At 42.4% G+C, this 20,656-nt stretch overlaps 1 protein-coding gene across 4 annotated transcripts in view; it reads right to left on the reverse strand.

The window, feature by feature from the left end:
- Positions 1–20,656, reverse strand: part of ntng1a (netrin g1a) — a 151,473-nt gene that overhangs the window by 12,649 nt on the left and 118,168 nt on the right. For 2 of the 4 annotated variants that reach the window (XM_082965631.1, XM_045702103.2), the window contains exons 5-7: positions 18,409–18,435; positions 7,882–8,049; positions 2,564–2,698 (exon numbers count right to left, since the gene is read on the reverse strand). In XM_082965631.1, the coding sequence (XP_082821757.1) occupies positions 2,564–2,698; positions 7,882–8,049; positions 18,409–18,435 (330 nt within the window). Of the gene's footprint in view, positions 1–2,563; positions 2,699–7,881; positions 8,050–11,543; positions 11,589–18,408; positions 18,436–20,656 lie in introns of all 4 variants that reach the window. The other 2 variants (XM_014157325.3, XM_014157326.3) reach the window with 2 other exon arrangements.

Genomic DNA, 20,656 nt, shown 5'->3' on the forward strand with positions numbered 1-20,656 from the left:
TCACAAAGACATGCGGTTGGAACCAAAAATCTCAAATTTGGACTCGTCAGACCAATGGACAGATTTCCACCGGTCTAATGTCCATTGCTCGTGTTTCTTGCCCCAATCAAGTCTCTTCTTATTATTGGTGTCCTTTAGTAGTGGTTTCTTTGCAGCAATTCGACCATGAAGGCCTGATTCACGCAGTCTCCTCTGAACAGTTGATGTTGAGATGTGTCTGTTACTTGAACTCTGTGAAGCATTTATTTGGGTTGCAATCTGAGGTGCAGTTAACTAATTAATTTATCCTCTGCAGCAGAGATAACTCCGGGTCTTCCTTTCCTGTGGCGGTCCTCATGATAGCCAGTTTCATCACCTGTTAATTGAAATGCATTCCAGGTGACTACCTCATGAAGCTGGTTGAGAGAATGCCAAGAGTGTGCAAACTGTCATCAATGCAAAGGGTGGCTACTTTGAAGAATCTTAAATATAAAATGTATTTTGATTTGTTTAACACTTTTTTGGTAACTACAGGATTCCATATGTGTTATTTCATAGTTTTGATGTCTTCACTATTATTCTACAATGTAGAAAATAAAGAAAAAGTACAAATAAAGAAAAACCCTGGAATGAGTAGGTGTGTCCAAACTTTTGACTGGTACTGTACATGTACAAATTACCTAGCCTCACCTGTACCCCTGCACATTGACTCTGTACCAGTATCCCCTGTACATAGCCTCGTTATTGTTATTTTATTGCGTTACTTTTTATTTTTTACTTTAGTTTATTTAGTAAATATTTTCTTAACTCTATTTCTTGAACTGCGTTGTGGATAAGGGCTTGTAAGTAAGCACTTCACGGTAAGGTCTACACCTGTTGTATTCAGCGCATGTGACAAATAAAAATGTATTTAATTTTGATATAACAATTATACATCTCTCCGTTGTTTGTTCATTGCCATGCATGATTGCTCATGTACAGTGTCAAAGACAGTTATCTGAGATTTTACTTCACACTAGCTGTGTATAATTATTGTGCGTAGGCCTAAACCAGTGATGTGTGTCTAGCTAGCGTGCTTTACTGAGTAGGGACAAAGAGCATTCTCACTAAGACAATCTCAGCAATGTAATGCAGCAATGTAATGCAAGTAATACATGTTCTCCACCAAAGTAGCTTGTCTATATTGCCCCCTCTCCTCCTCTCGCTCTGTTTATTCCTCTTCTCCCATTTGGTGCCGACCCATGCTCAAACCTCCCGTCATGCATGTGCGAACGTGGAGTTGTGATGGTGCGGATGCTGCCAGTCACTCTGATAAACTGTATTCATTAACAGTCTGTTTCCATGTGCATCCATGTGTACACAGAATACATCAGTCTAATCTACTCTGACCTTAGAGTGCATCTTCTACTTATCCATCTCCTTTCATCCATTTACACATGGATTGAACCTCACATCTGATATTCAATAAGTGGATAACAATTCGGATCTGTTTAACAATGGAATAATACATGTATCACAGTTCTACATAGCAAAAGTGCCTGTGTTAATTCAATTCAAATAGTGTTAAATTAAACACTCAAAAAGTGTCTGCCCCAGATGGAGTTAGCTGCGGTGGTTTCCCTGCCCAATCAACATGAAGACTGATTTTTGCTCTGGGCAACAAAGGACAGAAGATATGCGGTTCAGCGCCTAGCAAGCGCTGTTGAAAAGATATGCACCAAGCTGGAAGCCATCCACAGGCGAGCAGTGATCTGGCCAATTACTGTCAACTCACCATCTTGAGGATGTTCCAGGTCAGGAGTTGAACCGACCAGTGAGAGGTTGCCCTGGCTGATGACGCCTGTGGATCAGCAATCCCACATCGATTGTATCAGGTACTCTATATTAGTAGAATAGTACAGTAGACTGACCTGTTCAATGCCTTCTCTACTTTTGCCTCTAAATAGAAACTATTGGAACAACATACTGGAATTTGAGCGATAAACAGCATTTTAAACAATGCAATAGCTCACCTCTGGCATTGGCCATCATCATCTGGACATGAGCATTAAACAGACAGTTATGGTGGAGAGAGGGAAAGGGCTGCTCAAACAGCTCGCCAGCCAGTCAATATTAGCTCAGCTGTTGTATGTTTCAGCTCTTTGACGCCACTGAATGACTAAACACAAAGCATCCAAATGCAAAGCGTGGTTGCTTCGCTGACGGACTCAGCGACATCTACCAGTAGAAGCTGAGAGAAAACGGTTTGAGTCTAAACCGCTGCATTTATAGCCTCACAACCTTGAGTCTTAAATCATTGAAAAACTGCTAATTTCTGGTTAGTCAACGTTAGTCAGGGTTAAATCCATAGGCCTACTCCCCGCAAGAGTGGGGACATTCAAAGCTGCACATGCCTGCATAACCAAGCAGTGGCAGCGAAAAAGTAGAAAGTAGAGAATAAGATAAGATGGTAAAAGGGAGAAAAAGAGGGAGAGATAGAAGGAGAGATAGAATAGATAGAGGTAGAGATACAGTAGAGAGATAGCGAGAGGTACAGGTCGGGGTCCGAGCAAAGTTACAAGAGTAGGGGTATGGTTCTACTTACATTTGCAGCCATTGTCCCACAAATATCCCGGCAGACAATCTCGACACTTAGCCCCTGTAGTTCCCTCCTTACATTTACAAAATCCTGTGCCATTACAGCGAACACTGTCTGAGCCATAGGGATTACAACTACAGTCTGTAGAAACAAGACACACAAACACACACATGCTGGAAAACAAGGTGGTGCTTTGGCTTCTTACAGCAGCTACAACCTTTTACCGCCATAGACAGGCTCATTGGGAAACATTTCTAAGCAACATATTACTTAGCTATCACTTACAGAAGAAATGCTACCATTTCAAAAGTAATGAGGTGAAATGAAGATAAAGAGTGACTGAAGGAAATGATACATTAAGCACTGTATGGATCATTTGAGGTGATTCATTATTTTCTAGAACATTTTATGCATTTTAACAAGTCACATTTACGCATAGTGCAATAAGCAAAACCTTATTTAGCTAAATATGGTAGCCATATTTGAAAAATGACATGACATTAAGATTACACATTTTCTGACATGAAAGTTAGAGGGAAACATGACAACAGAGGAGGTGAGACAGAGACAGTGGAGACATACAAAGAGATGTCATAGGAATTACATGAGAAATGTACAAGAAAGGATTTACATAGCTTGGACTTGTCCAGTATGATTCAGCGAATGTTTGAAATGTGACGAAAGTGGGACGGTAACATTGAAATGGGCATTGTTGTACTGTAATATATGTTGTCTCCAGACATTTCAAGTCATTCCAAAACGAAAAAATTCCAATTAGTAATTTGGTTCACACTTAGATTTCATGGGAAACTGATTAACTACAGGGCAAATATGTTTATTGTAAACTGCTTATTTGACTAATACTATAAGTGGATATTGTCTGGGTAGAATAATGTGTGAACAAAACAACCATCATTAACCACACCAAAAATGGCCATGTCTTTACCATTATCAACAGTTAAAGCTCTTTCCAAATCCTGCTTGTGAACATAGAAGCCTTAAAAGGCTCTCCTCTTTCCCATCTGTATGGTAACCTTATAGCTCTACAGCATTTGTAAGATATATCTGAATACTGGTTTGACTGTGATAACACAACTACTGACGCGCTATGAAGGGTAAGGGTAAAGGGTTATACACAGGGCAAGACCGCACTGACTCTGGGTGCGTCCGAAATGGCACTATATTCCCTATAGGGATGACATTAAAAGTAGTGCACTATATAGGAATAGGGTGACATTTGAGACGCACCCTATAAAGGCTACTGATGGAATTGCATTGCTATTCCTGGGCAGGGTTGGGCCTAGCACTTCCACAGTGACATATGCAGTAGTTGCCATTGCCGTCATGCTTATCTGTCATGCTCCGACACCTCTGGGTTTACGCGTGGAGTGTGCGAGTTCATTAGACTCGCCTTCAGGCTGGAAGAGACACCTGGATATGGGGTGGATATAATATTTTCAGTTTTCCAGAGCCAGATCAGAACGTCAGAGGGCGAGGGACAACAGATGTTTATTGGGTGCTATGTGCATGTGTAAGGTGCAGAGTCACTACAAACTACCCAGATGGAAAGGCATAGTGGAACGTATGGTAAAACCTATCTATATACACTATCTATATATACTTTCATATACTTTTTATAGGGTCCGGTGTTCTGCACAATCATGTGACATGCCTGGATTCTAACCTTTAATTTAAAGCTTTACATTCAACTGCCGCCTTTTCTTTTCAATTCAGATGGTTAAGCACCATCCTCAGACAACTGATTTCATTTTTGGTGGAATTCTTATTTCTGGATAAGGCCTAAAATACAGGATAATGTCACATGACTGCGCAAAATACAGGGACCTACTTAAAGAATGTGCATGAAGTTAAACATGTTTAGAACAGATTCCTACGTGTTTCTGGTTATTTGTGAAACATACACTATATATACAAAAGTATGTGGACACTCCTTCAAAGGAGTGGATTTGGCTACTTCAGCCAGACCCGTTGCTGACAGGTGTATACAATTGAGCACACAGCCATGCAATCTCCATAGACAAACATTGGCTTTAGAATGGCCTTACTGAAGAGCTCAGTGATTTTCAACATGGCACCGTCATAGGATGCCACCTTTCCAACAAGTCAGTTCGTCAAATTTCTGCCCAGCTAGAGTTGCCCCGGTCAACTGTAAGTGCTGTTATTGTAAAGTGGAAATGTCTAGGAGCAACATTGGCTCAGCCGCGAAGTGGTAGGCCTCACAAGCTCACAGAACGGGACCGCCGATTGCTGAAGTGCGTAGCGCGTAAATAATTGTCTGTCCTCGGTTGCAACACTTACTACCGAGTTCCAAACTGCCTCTGGAAGCAACGTCAGCCCAAGAACTGTTCGTCGGGAGCTTCATGAAATGGGTTTCCATGGCTGAGCACCCGCACACAAGCCTAAGATCACCATGTGCAAAGCCAAGCGTCGGCTGGAGTGATGTTAAACTCGCTGCCATTGGACTCTGGTACAGTGGAAACGCGTTCTCTGGAGTGATGAATCACGCTTCCCCATTATCCCCAGTGTATTTATTGTCTGTTTGTCTGTTGCCAATTTGTTTTGTTCGTCAAGCCTACCAGCATTTCTCCCCTTGCTCCTGTCTTTTTCTAGTTTTCCCGGTTTTGATCATTCTGCCTGCCCTGACCCTGAGCCTGAGTGCCATTCTGTACCATTGTCACACCACCCTGGATTGTTGACCTCTGCCTGCCCTGAACCCGAGACTGCCTTCCATTCTGTATCCTTTAGATTCTGATCTGGATTACTGACCTCTGCCTGCCCTTGACCTGTCATTTTGCCTGGCCCCTGTTCTAGTAATAAACTTTTGTTACTTCGACACTGTCTGCATCTGGGTCTTCTCCTGAAACGTGATAGGCAGTCCGATGGACTAATCTGGGTTTGGTGGATGCCAGGAGAACGCTACCTGTCCAAATGCATAGTGCCGACTGTAATGTTTGGTGAAGGAGGAATAATGGTCTGGGGCTCTTTTTCATGGTTTGGGCATGGCCCCTTAGTTTCAGTGAAGGAAAATCTTAACGCTACAGTATACATGACATTCTAGACGATTCTGTGCTTCCAACTTTGTGGCAACAGTTTGGGGAAGGCCCTTTCCTGCTTCAGCATGACAATGCCAAAGCGAGAGTTGCACCCCTTCTGAAAAAACCTACACTCGATCCCTCCGATGTCAACAACTACAGACCAGTATCCCTTCTTTCTTTTCTCTCCAAAACTCTTGAACGTGCCGTCCTTGGCCAGCTCTCCTGCTATCTCTTTCAGAATGACCTTCTTGATCCTAATCAGTCAGGTTTCAAGACTGGGCATTCAACTGAGACTGCTCTTCTCTGTGTCACGGAGGCTCTCCGCACTGCTAAAGCTAACTCTCTCTCCTCTGCTCTCATCCTTCTAGACCTATCTGCTGCCTTTGATACTGTGAACCATCAGATCCTCCTCTCCACCCTCTCCGAGTTGGGCATCTCCGGCGCGGCATTGCTATGCAGACGACACACAATTAATCTTCTCCTTTCCCCCTTCTGATAACCAGGTGGCGAATTGCATCTCTGCATGTCTGTCAGACATATCAGTGTGGATGACGGATCACCATCTCAAGCTGAACCTCGGCAAGACGGAGCTGCTCTTCCTCCCGGGGAAGGACTGCCCGTTCCATGATCTCACCATCACGGTTGACAACTCCATTGTGTCCTCCTCCCAGAGTGCTAAGAACCTTGGCGTGATCCTGGACAACACCCTGTCGTTCTCCACTAACATCAAGGCGGTGACCCGATCCTGTAGGTTCATGCTCTACAACATTCGCAGAGTACGACCCTGCCTCACACAGGAAGCGGCGCAGGTCCTAATCCAGGCACATGTCATCACCCGTCTGGATTACTGCAACTCGCTGTTGGCTGGGCTCCCTGCCTGTGCCATTAAACCCCTACAACTCATCCAGAACACCGCAGCCCGTCTGGTGTTCAACCTTCCCAAGTTCTCTCACGTCACCCCGCTCCTCCGCTCTCTCCACTGGCTTCCAGTTGAAGCTCGCATCCGCTACAAGACCATGGTGATTGCCTACGGAGCTGTGAAGGGAACGGCACCTCCATACCTTCAGGCTCTGATCAGGCCCTACACAGGGCACTGCGTTCATCCACCTCTGGCCTGCTGGCCCCCCTACCTCTGAGGAAGCACAGTTCCCGCTCAGCCCAGTCAAAACTGTTCGCTGCTCTGGCACCCCAATGGTGGAACAAGCTCCCTCACGACGCCAGGACAGCGGAGTCAATCACCACCTTCCGGAGACACCTGAAACCCCACCTCTTTAAGGAATACCTAGGATAGGATAAAGTAATCCTTCTACCCCCCCCCCCCCCTTTAAAAGATTTAGATGCACTATTGTAAAGTGGTTGTTCCACTGGATATCATAAGGTGAATGCACCAATTTGTAAGTCGCTCTGGATAAGAGCGTCTGCTAAATGACTTAAATGTAAATGTAAATGTAAATGTAATGCCCCTGTGCACAACGCGAGGTCCATACAGAAATGGTTTGTCGAGATCGGTGTGGAAGAACTTGGCTTGCCTGCACAGTCCTGATCTCAACCCCATCGAACACCTTTGGGATGAATAAGAACGGCGACTGCGAGCCAGGCCTAATCACCCAACATCAGTGCCCGACCTCACTAATGTTCTTGTGGCTTAATGGAAGCAAGTCCCCGCAGCAATGTTCCAACATCTAGTGGAAAGCCTTCCCAGAAGAGTGGAGGCTGCTATAGCAGCAAAGGAGGGACCAACTCCATATTAATGCCCATGAATTTGGAATGAGATGTTCGACAAGCAGGTATCCACATACTTTTGGTCATGTAGTGTACATAACCAGCATTTGGAATAATCATTTATTTTAAAAGAACCGAAATAAAAAACCTCTCATGACGTAGACAGCATCAAAACCATCCTGAGTGTCAAAATCTAATCTGGTAAAATGTATATCAGTTTAGAAAAAGTACAGTTTTTCCATAGCAGTACACATGTATGAGTAATACTCTTTAATGTAAAACCTTGTGATTGTGATGACTAACAGTTAGTTTAATACATAAGCCCTGTGGAGAAGGAAGCGAGTCATATGGACAGAAGCAAGTGAGGAACGACAGGACCCAGACAGCAACAGGAAAAGAGACAGTGAAAAACATGAGGCAGGAGTTTGGAGGTTTGACGCACTAAGGTGAAAGTTGAAGGATGAGGTGAAGGTCATATGTGGTGTAAACGGGGGTCAGCTGGTATAAGCAGTGCTGATGATGACAGACAGTGGTGAGGGAACTGACCTATGCACACATTCTCATCTTCCAGCTCCGCAGAAGCATTTCGGAAGTAGCCCTGCTTGCAATCCTGGCAGTGCTGGCCCCTAGTGTTGTGTTTACAGCTCACGCAAATGACGGAGTTTAGCAGCTCGATGTAGCTGCAGCGGTTGGAGTGTCCGAAGCATTCGCAGTCTTGCAAAGAAGGAAGGGTGGAGAGAGACCAAGGGGCCATGTTGATGTGGGGGTTGGGTTGTGTTGCGCGGGGCATGTGCTACGGCGGGCGGCGGTGGTACTAGTAGCAAGGTAGTGCGAGGAGGCACCATCACATGCGAGGTTAGGATGGAGAGATGGGGGTTGAGATTGAGACAATGTTAGGTTAGGAGGTGGAAAGGGCTACAGTATGACAAGTCTGGCATGGACGGATGCAGCCAGTGGTGTTAGACATCAGTTCACCCTGGGGCGATGAGAAAGCATGTTGTTAGAGGGAGAGCGTAAGAGACGTTCGCTTCAAGCACACCACAATGGAAAGGATGAGGAGGATTCTGATTCTGGAATGGCACAAAAACTGGGTTTCATGGGAACTAGGACACACAGTACAAGACAGGTCAAACGAGATGAGTTGAGTTGGAATGTAATTTTCAACCTGGGCATGGCATACGTGTGTAACTCCACACAGTTTGAAATGTACATCTCGATTAGTTCAGGCTTCATTTATCCTACTGTGTGTTTAATTTGAGATTAGGAGGAGAGGAGCAGGAACCTTTGTAGCGGTAGTGCAATCCACAGGCCATTGTTATTACGTTCACACTGTAATCCTAAACCACAGAGCATGCAACTATGACTTTTAAAGAAAAACATGAATGGAAATACATAACTGTCCTTTCCATAGAGAACCAGATGGAAGAGGAAGAGTTGCTACATGTCCCAGCAACCACTCTGCCACCTGACACCCCTCCCAGCCAATACATACCTTGCAACAAAAAAGCACTTTGCATGAGAAGCAGGTGAATGTATGCAGAGGTGTGACAAGGGGAGCATGTTGTTGTGTGATGTGTAGTGTGTTGTGTAGTATGTTGTAGTATTAGCTCCCAGATTGGGAGTCAGGCTACGCCCTGTGCCTACTGCTTAGTGACACGACGTCAGGCGGGCATGCCAATCAAAGACGGTCACGTCCCAGTGGAGCCTCGTGTGTGACACCTGGCCGGCCCAGATCAGCCTTGGAGCTGGGTTCAATCTGTCTGGTGGAGCGACTGCTGACACCAACTTTCATGCTGGGTCAGATGGGTTTCTTAAGCCTTTGTAGACAGGCAGCTGGACACACAGCCCTCTCTCTGAGCTACAGGCAGTTGGACAGACAGTCCTCTCTGAGCTACAGGGGCTTTGGGGAGGGATTGTGGTTATTAAGTTCTGGATTGAGGTCAGGTCTTTCCGTCGGTCACCACGAAAGGCATAGAGCCTTGGAAATGAAAGACAGCTAGCCTATTCAACTCTATTCAAGAAAAATAATCATGTTCAGGTCTATTTGCTAACAAGCTGCACAAGTTAATTGAAGTTCTCATAACGTTTATGTTATCTACTCCGAAACCTACTCTTAGAAGACCAATTGACCACTCTCCCTGATTGAAAAATATTCTAGAATATTTCTGTGAGGCATTACAATGATATGTTGAAGAGCTTCCTTACTATTTTGTACTTTGAAGAATTGTATTCAATAGCACTTCTAATGATTACACTAGATGTAGAGAGACACAGAAAGATAAACTGTACATGTACCACATATCCATAACGCAAAGCAAACTCCACCCTTTATGGATACAGAGTGCACATTGGTCATAGTTCATGGGGATAGTTGTGGATTAGTACTACAAGGTACTACAGGGGTAGGGTTGGGTTAAGTGGCTAAAGTAGCACATACACAGGTCATTCTAGATTCATACAGTGGGGACATGACTTTTGACAACTGCTGACACAGAGGGGCACTGTATGAATCTGAGAATCTCCTACCTCGCTTGCTGTTTGCAACTTGAACTGAAGGGACAGTTGACAAAGCAACTTGAGAAGCTACTAGACACATTTTTTTTTAAAAGAAGAAAAACAAACAAATAAATAAACAGAAGCATGATATATTTTGTTAAACATGAAATAATAGAATGTTCAGAAGGGTTAAAGAACGGAGAATCATACACATTCCTACTTTTTCACTATCGTACAAAAAAGTTTGAAATGAACATCCAGTGAAGTCTGGCATGAATTATTAAATGAACAATGAGATAGGTGATCCTATATATGTAGTGTTATATTCTGAGATAGCAAATATTAGAGGAATTAATACCAACACAATGTCTTCACTATCATTGCACTGTAAGAAGAAGAAGTTCTAGAATAACATTCTAGGGCTTTGGCGTTGTGTGGTTGCCCTGACAGCTACAGATGCAGTCTGTTGAATCATGTTGCATGGAATCTACTCAAGTTTACCATTTGGAAGAGACAAGAGGTAAAATAAGTTATCAGTCATATACTGTCATTAGTATCCAAACTGTGTGAGAGAGTCCAACAACACCATGCTATCGTAGTCACAATGTAGATGAACAGCAGTGTTCTGTTCTGGTATTACATTCTCCTGACGGACAAACACCACACATCCTCTAGGAAAGCCCAGTGGGATAATTTCCCATAGGTTTGTTCATCGAGGCATTCGGTCAAGGCTCACTGGCGCGGCACACAACAATCCCACAATCCCACTGCTGCCCGCATCTCTTCCCCATCAGATAACAAGCAAACAAACTGGAGGTGAAGTAATGGTCAACCCTGACTGAGCCCCTCTCACATGCTCTCCCATGTTCTCGCCAGACATAAACTTATGACATAAACACTATACCTTCTATATCAGGGATACTCAACTCTTAGCCTACGAGGTCTGGAGCCTGCTGTTTTTCTGTTCTACCTAATAATTAATTGCACACACCTGGTGTCCCAGGTCTAAATCAGTCCCTGATTAGAGGGGAACGATGAAAAAATGCAGTGAAACTGGCTTCAAGATCCAGAGTTGAGTTTGAGGGCTCTACATCTTTACATCCGCTTGGCTAGTGCTCTGTATGGAAATACATGGGCAGTTTGTTTGCTAAACGGTTGCCACAGCCACAGCACATCAGCACAATGGATCAACTTGAGATTGCCTGAAATCAATCTACATAAACCGCTCTATGAAATCGCCCTATTTTCTTCCGCCGAGCTCAGATAGGATTCTAGAATCCCTAGAAGCGCCACGCCTAATTAAAACAAAGGGGATAATCTAAGGATATTGAAATGGAATGGAAGAGCGAGAGAGAGAGAGAGAGAGAAAGACAGAATGCCTATCGTCATCCTGCTCCTGTGGAGCGATTCCACATCTCGGGGCTCAAGGAGAGGAGGGGAGGAGAGGCGGATATTGTAACAGCAGTGTTGCATCTAATGCAAGTGTCTGCCGACTACGCCAGGAATCAAACTTGCCCATTTCCAAGGTGCCTTTTTTTCAAGTTTACAAAATCTAAATCACTAAGGGTTTTGACACAGATTAACAGAAAAAGCTCCCTCCTGGTGGATCTGGTCTCAACTGTCACAGCTAGTACAGTCACTGTTTAACTACTGTATATATGAGGTAGATCTGTAAAGAGATATGTTTAATCTTAGTTGGAGGTATAGCCTACCTTGGTTTCGGTTAGCAACACCTAGGGATGAGACATTCTGCCGAACTGCATGCAATTGGGAGAAACCATAAATGATTAGGTGCACTGGCTATAGTGGACATCAGATGCACTAACAGTTGAGGTTCTGCTAAGAGTTGACTGGTGGGACATATGTAGACAACAGAATGACCATCAAGCCTATACGGGGACAAGCAGTAGTTGCATCCCAACACCAGATGTTGTCCCAGGGACATTGTATGTAATTGTGTAGTTTCATGGCTCACTTGAGTGTGTGCATCGATGGCAATGATGAATAAACATAACATAAAGAAAATCAAACAACAACAACTTGAGATTCTCTCTGATATGTAGTGGGATCATAACTTATGCAAACATGGTGGCTGGCTTAACTATGTACACTCTTAGAAAAAAGGGTTCCAAAAGGTTCTTTGAGGAGGGATAGGGTTCTACCAGGAACTGTTTTCATCGGAAGAACACTTTTTTTTGAAGACATGGGTTTTTTGTAAGGTAAAGAGTTCTACCTAGAACCTTTTCCATCTGAATACCTGTTTTTGGAGAAAGGGTTCTTTGATGATTGTTTGGAGGGCCAGAAGGGAACCATTCTGAATCTGAATAAGCTTTTTTATTGTATTTTGTGGTACTATTAAAGTGCCTCAGCTTGAGTGTTTATCTCAGTGTTTCAACTTTAACATCAGGAGTTTGAGAAACCTGATAAGATTACAATAATAGGTGTGAGAATATTTGTGCACGTATCTGGTATTCCCTTAATCATTTTACATATACAGCCTCATCAGAAAGTATTCATACCCCTTGACTTATTCCAGATTTTGTTGTGTTACAGTCTGAATTAAAATGAAATGTTTTTTTCTCTCACTCATCTACACACAATACCCCATAATGTTAAAGTGAAAATATGTTTTCAGACATTTTTGCAAATATATTGAAAATAAAATACAGAAATATATAATTTTCATAAGTATTGACACCTTTGGCAGCGATTACAGCTGTGCGTCTTTCTCGGTAAGCTTTGCAGACCTGGATTGCACAATATTTGCACAATATTCTACTTCAAATTCTTCAAGCTCTGTCAAGTTGGTTGTTGATAATTTCTAAACAGCCATAATCAAGACTTGCCGTAGATTTTCAAGCCGATTTAAGTAAAAACTGTTACTAGGCCACTCAGGAACATTCACTGTCATCTTGGTAAGCAACTCCAGTGTATATTTGGCCTTGTGTTTAGGTTAATGTCCTGTTGAAAGGTGAATTTGTCTCCCAGTATCTTTTGGAAAGCAGACTGAACCAGGTTTTCTTCTAGGATTTTGCCTGTGCTTAGCTCTATTCTATATCCTAAAAAACTCCCTAGTCGTTGCCGATGACAAGCATACCCATAACATGATACAGCCCCCACCATGCTTGAAAATATGAAGAGTGGTACTCAGTGATGTGTTGTTGGACTTGCCCTAAATAACGCGTTGTATTCAAGACATAAAGTTAATTTCTTTGCCACATTTTTTTCAGTTTTACTTTAGTGCATTATTGAAAACAGGATGCAAGTTTTGGAATATTTTTATTCTGTACATGCTTCTTTCTTTTCACTCTGTCATTTAGGTTTATATTATGGAATAACAACAATGTTACTGATCCATTCTCAGTTTTCTCCTATCATGGCCATTACATTTCTTTTACATTTTCTATTGAAGTTTTCTTTAACTAGGCAAGTCATTTAAGAACAAATTCTTATTTACAATGATGGCCTACCGGGGAACAGTGGGTTAACTGCCTTGTTCAGGGGCAGATCAACAGATTTTTACCTTGCCATCTCGGGAATTCGATCCAGCAACGTGCTAACCACTAGGCTACCTACCACCCCAAAACTCTGTAACTGTTTTAAAGTCACCATTGGCCTCATGATGAAATCCCTGAGCAGTTTCTTTCCTCTCCAGAGGAGAGGATGCCTGTAGGATGCCTGTAGTGACTGGATGTATTGATACACCATCCAAAGTGTAATTAATAGCTTCACCCTGCTCAAAGGGATATTAAATGTCTGTTTTATTTTTTTACCCATCTACCAATAGGTGCCCTTCTTTGCGAGGACTTGGAAAACCTCCCCGGTCTTTGTGGTTGAATCTGTGTTTGAAATTCACTGCTCGACTGAAGGACTTTATAGATAATCTTATGTGTGGGGTACAGAAATGAGGTAGTCATTAAACAATTATGTTAAGCACTATTATTGCACACAGATTGAGTCTATGTAACTTATTAGGTGACTTGTTAAACACATTTTTAATCCTGAACTTATTTAAGCATGCCATAACAAAAGAGTTGAATACTTATTGACACAAGACATTTCAGCATTTCATTTTTAATGAATACTACTAATACTACACTTTGACATTATGGAGTATTGTATGTAGGCCAGGCTGTAACACAACAAAATGTGGAAAAAGTCAAAGGGTGTAAATACTTTCTGAAGGCACTGTTTTTTTACCCACACAGCAAATTGGCCAGGTTTACCTAGTGTTGATTATTCAATGTAACATTTCTAGTGTTGATTCAGGAGTTAAATTAGCTTAAACTAACTATCCAGTGAAAATCTCACTTTTAAAAGTTAATATTCTATACTTATTTTTGTGGCGAAAGCATAAACTGAAGATAAAACACTTCAAAAACCCCACCTCAAACTTGTATCTCAAACAGACCGTTTAAAAAATGCTTGCTATTTCGTCATAGAGGATGATGTCATCCTCCTCTTGCCAATCAGCGGTCTACTGGCATTTATATTTTGAATGACCGGTATACGCCCAGACCAATCTGTTGTTGGGGTACTCCCACACCATACCAACACAGAAAAGCTGCTTTTAACATACCCAATTAACATTTTCTGGAAGGAAAACTATTTAACTCATATTCTAATTAATTATAGGTCATATTTCATAGAAATCTGGAAACACTGGACAGTTTCTTTAACACTCAGTGGTGTAAAATAAACTCTGGTGTTAATAACCAGAGTTGAGTGTGAGTGTGTCATTTTTACTGTGTAGAGAAAAACCACTCAAAACCACACCCATCATTATCATATTTCCCAGCTCGCTCCTTTTGCAGATAGATTTTCAGAATTGTTCATTTCAATATCTGTGTTTTTGAATGTACATTGATTGGTTTATTCATCTTATGCTACACAAAGATAAATAAATACATTCTTAACTAAGTAGTTGGACTTATTGCACCCATTACTGAGGTGGTTGTTCCCGTTCAGATCATTTAGGCAGTCCTATTAATCAATCTTCCCTACAGTGGCAGTCATTCTGAATGCAGGTTTCTGGTGATATCCTCACTCTGGCTGGATTCCAATATCCAATAGGAATTACAAATCACTTTGCAGGCCAGCATAATGTGACTTCCTGGCCTGATTTGGCCTGTAAACCAGGAGTTTCCTAACACCACTGTGTTAGGGTATAACTAGGCCCTCAACTAGTGCCTTGTCATAAAGAGTTACATTTTTAAGGCTGATGGAACTGTTCAGAGATTGTTCTAGGAAAAACCCATCACAGATAAAAAGGTTCTTGGTAGAGCCACAGGGGATTTTATGTAGAACCCTACATCAAGGGTTCTAGGTCGAACCCTCTGCAAAGCATTCTACCTATCACCAAAAAGGGTTCCCCTATGGGGACAAACCAAAGAACCCTGTATGGTTCTACTTAGCACCTTTTTTTTCTAAGAGTGTATAGATAGAAAACTAAGTTGTCGCAGGCATTTTGTTTAATTCATCAAATTGACTATTCAATCAATATCTAATTACAGTGTATTTCTGGTCGAGGAATAACGATTAATACATAATGTGGTGTGTCAGGGGTTGGAATGACTGATAGTTGTGGTGTACTGTAACCTAATTACATACAATTCTGTATTTCCATGGTGGGGGAAATACTGACGGTGTTTGGTGGTTGTGGTTGGTCGGTTGGTTCGGTGATGGAGTTGTCTTAAGTCAAGCAGAGACAGAAGGAAAGGCTAGTAATGTATTCTAGTATTTTAATCCACCACGAAAGCATCACCAAGTCTCTGTGTCGCAGTATCACTGACTTCAGCGTGATCATGTGATCATTGGCCGGTGATTAGTGTCCGGTGGTGTCACAGCAAGCAACTTAACTACTGTGCCATTGGATAGTGAGCATTACCGTGTGTTGTGTCTAATCGTTTGTAATACATTCAGTTTTGATAAGGATATGGGTAATTCATGGGTTTGGGTATGCATGCACTCAGGCACACAGACATACAGTCAGTATATACTGTAGTGTTTGACTGATTGAGTTACTATCCAAAACCTCTCCATGACAGCCCCATAACTAATAAAGTACATAGTATGTCATGTCAGTCCTAAATAAATTGTTCAGCAATATTGGCCAGAATCCAATATTGGCCAGCAAGTTATTTATTGAAAGTATTTAGGGGTTTTGGATTGTTATCAGGAGAATATGTTCTGTTGAGATATTGATCAGTAACTGTGCTGGGAAGTTCTGTTTCACAGGATAAGGAGAAAAAACGAACAAATGAAAGAACAGATAGAAAGGATGCACTGCTTCATTTTATATCGACCAAGGAATAATGTTTGTGAAATCCAGAAATCAAAGTGACAACACAAATACTTCCTTCATTGGATAAAAAATACAATAAATTGACACGTGGAGTATTTTCTTCTCATTGGCGTCATAATTAGAGGTATTTGATTAGAGAAATTAGAGCATTACTTCGATCCAATAAATATGACATCTGTTCTTCTATTAGTTATTAGGGCGAGGGAGAATACAGGTAAGAATACAGGTAAGCCGTGCTTAATGAGAAGTGACGGATTATAATCAATGCTGCTGTCATAATTAAATGAAATCTCGCAGAGCCCAGAATCATTTTTATTTTCATTTAAACTTTGCTTTAATGGCTGCATTAGGGCAATTCTGGCTGGCTTAATCAACTTGAAATAGAATTGAGGAAAAGTCAATAAAGAATTAAATTACCTTCAAACAACAATATGAAAAGTGCAGTGTTTTCTGTTTGCTGTTCTGTCCTCAAGGACATTTAGCTGTGTCTGGTTGGTTCTTTTGTATTTGAGAGGACATAGCTACATACACACAATTTCAGTTTGGTTTACCCCAACTTCATCCCTGGTGTGTCTACACTACCACACCTGGGTAGTGTTTCATGTTGTGGTAGTTATGGGGGTGCGTCTGCTGGTGTAAAGAAAGACAGACAGCATTTCGTGAGTGTTTCACTACCTACAGGCCTGGTCTGAATGAACCGTTACGGACTTGGCCATCGTCAGTCAGTGAGTCCTTTCTGTGAGTCCCACAGACAGACAGACAGACAGGCTGTAATACAGACACTCCCCACTAAGAGAGAGAGCAGCCGTTGGTGATGGTCTGACTAGGTGTGGGGTTGGGTTGGGGAGGAGCTAGCGAGGGGGTGACATGTGAGTGGTGCATGTACAGCATATACAGTATATATATATGTATGGAGAACATGCATGCAGCATATGTATAGAGCATTGGTCATGCACAGGCAGGAGACAACACTGAACACATTCAGCTCTCTAAGATTGGGGGTTTCGGGTAGAGGGAGGGAGGGAGGGGGTCCACTTGGTTCTATGCTAATTTCTGACATCAAATGTTTCAGAAATTTCATGACAAACTGGTTATTGTTTGGATCAAATTATCGGTTTACGTTTACGGTAGTTTGACATCAGTTGTGGTTCAAAGTTGTGGTTTGAAGTTCATCGCCAACTAGCCGACCAGCCAATATGCTGATACCATTGTAAATTCTGATCATAGCTACATCCCAATACTTATAAACAGCTTCCTTTCCTTGTCTCTTTCCCTTCATGAATGCTGACACATAAAAGGACTGGGTAGGTCTGGTAGCCATATTGCTCTAACCTATATAGTCCTTTAGATATCTGCAGTCATGGAGATACAGCCAGGAATCAAAGAGAGGAAACCATTCAAGACTAATGGGATGCTGTCCATCTTAGCTGATTTGTGTCTCTTGGTTTTTTTTCCCCCATAGAGGGGGGGCTAACTAGGGACTGCACCTCAGGAGAATTCCACATCAATCAATACGTCGATTGATAGGTGGATTGATGTGGAATGGGCTGGGGCTCTGAATGCACTTTGACTTGTTCAATACCTGTGTAAGTCTGAAATGACACCCCCGATTCCCTACATAGTGCACCAATTTTAACCAGGGCCCATAGATCTCTGGTCAAAAGTAGTGCACTGTAGAGGGAAAAGGGTGCCATTTCAGACGCAGGCTTGGTGTGTGCGTCTCCTGTTATTTTCCTGAGGTGCAGTCCCAGCTGGCTGCTGTGGTAACACCAGACTACGTCTCTAGACGTCTCTCTCTGTGCTCCAGGGGCGACTGGCTGCAGCAGATAATATCCAGCGCTCATATTAAACTGACCTCGCTGACATTATTCCACCACTGAGATCCAGGCACTTTCATAAACTCTATATGCCATTTATGTATAATGCATAGGGGCAAAAACATGTTTTGTATGCATGCACAGGTGTCTGGCTGCTATCTAGGCTTATCTTGTTGAAGGTGAATTAGTCCACCTCCACACTGAGCAATTCTAGACAATATGGCAGAGAGCTATTGCTATTTCCTTCAGGGAGGAAAACAACAGGGAATTAGACTAACCCTGGCATAATGAACATTTCCAAACCAATTATGACTGATCCTTCACTTAATGAATAATGGAGGACCTAAATCAGAAATGAACATTTAAAACCAAGTGGACTTTAGGGAGGGGTATGATAAGACACAGCAAAGCATCAAGCAGTTTCTGTGTTTTCTTTTCTGCTTTGAATTTACTTACTAACTGGACCAATGCTATTGGGGATACCTGCAAGACAAAGACAAAACACAGTTGACATTGAGAGATTAGTCATGTACATTTCATTCTACTTTAACAGACTGTAAATTGCAGTTTAGGACATTGTTTGTATTCATTTAAAAACATTGAATGTAATCTTGTAAACAGCAGATAAATATGAGGGAATATTACCCCGACGCACCCACATACACTCACACAAGTTAACACCGAGACACAGCAGACTAAATAAAAAAACAAAACACCTGATTTTGGACAAACTTTATCCCAACAGTGTCTTGCTCTGTAGTTGAGTGTAGACATTAGTTTTATCATTATCCCAGTCTGTCGATACAACCGACCGACTGTCTGATGTGCCAGCTCCCGCTCTGAACAGATAACACAGTCAGACAGACACATCCCCATGGCGACCAGATCTTTCACACAGCAGACTATTTGCCCTGCATAGATCTCAGAGACTCACTGAGGTTTATAGACCAGCACGGTCCCAGGCTGACGAATGTGACTGACTGAGTCTTAAAAGTCCTCATAAATCCCACAGTAGTACAGAATCAATTGGTGGTGGATATTTGGATCATGTTGATGTGATGTTTAGTAATAAAATCAATTGGTGGTGGATATTTGGATCATGTCGATGTGATGTCTTGTTATGATGAGGTGCGCTGGGTTGCTGGTGACACGTAGATTTAGCGTTTTTCTAATTTGTCCGTTTGCACTATACTCCTCTCTGAGCGCCTCCCCCTATGAGGGCGTTTGTCTGTCTGTTAGTGTCTGTCTGTCGCGTAAACAAACAACAACAAACAAGCCGTAACAACAGGAAGGGGCGCCACGCTGCGCTCTGCAAATGGAGGAAATAAATAATAAAACCATAGATAAATAAATAAACAAGGTCTGGCTGGGTTCTCTCTCTCTCTCCCTGTGTCTCCATCGCACATCTTCCCCCAAACACTGAGGAGATATGGAGACATCTGTGATCTGTTGTCTTTTATTACTCCTTTATCAAATGGAGGCCTCTCAGTCGTTCAGTCAACAGCGCTTGGTGTGCCTGGAGGATTACCTCATCATTCTCCTTCTGTCTACAAAGGGGGTCTGCATAACATAATGTGTATGTGTGTGTGTGTGTTTGTGCCTGCTAGTGTGTGTATGTGTTTTTGTGTGTCTGCATGTCCACACACGTGTGTGTGTGTGTGTGTGCAAGCAAGCAAGCTCTGGCAAGCCATAAGCCATCGATCCACCTCACATCATCTAATCTCTCTCTCTCTCTCTGATCCCTGCTCGACAGGCATAGTTAGGAGCCAAATGTATGACTTATTGGAGAGGTGTGTGGGGAGTGGGGAGGCAGGAGGCAGACAGGTAGATGAACACAGAATAGTAGTAGACTCTGGAGGCAGACAACCTGAGTGGGAAAGGACACCAACCAGAGAAGGGCACAGCAAATGCGCACACACACGCACACATACGCGCACGCACGCACGCACGCACACACACACACACACACACACACACACACACACACACACACACACACACACACACACACACACACACACACACACACACACACACACACACACACACACACACACACATTACGCAATCTTATTCAGTGAATCACAGCTGAAAAGAAAGAATGCTGACTTCTGATACTTCCTGATACTTCCCGATACTTCTTTCATGGAGAATAAAGAGGAGAGGTTTCAAAGCCCAGTGGTAGCGCTAAATGTTTAGCTTATACAACAAGTATTGAAAGAAATGCAATATTCAAACTGTACAGTATATCTGTTATTTTTATTGCATATAGGAATAACTGAGCCTAGGTGAATCGGGTATGTAGGTATTAAAGAGTTTTGTCATGTTATGTTGCTAGTAGATGATAAAAAACACAGATAGCCAGCTATCTAAGTGCACCGGGCCCATGCAAAAGGAACTGTCCCACACACGGATCTAGCATGGAGTTTGGGGATGGAATAAGCTAGCAAGCAAGCTACAACAACTCCATCAACAGAATACTGCACATTTAGCGGAAATAAATGGTTAAAAAAACCTATTGGATTGTTTATTTCAAGGTATGTCTTTATTTTTGCTGAACTACCTGATCTTCATTGGCCGATATAAACTTGCAGGATTATCATGGTAGCCAGTCAGTGTTCGGGTTAGCCATTATACCTGCGAGCTGTATACATTTTTTTTGTTTGTTGCCGATACAGAATAAATCAATCACAGGATATGGTCA

Source organism: Salmo salar, chromosome 19 (assembly GCF_965601325.2).
Source record: "Salmo salar chromosome 19, fSalSal1, whole genome shotgun sequence".
Classification (NCBI taxonomy): domain Eukaryota; kingdom Metazoa; phylum Chordata; class Actinopteri; order Salmoniformes; family Salmonidae; genus Salmo; species Salmo salar.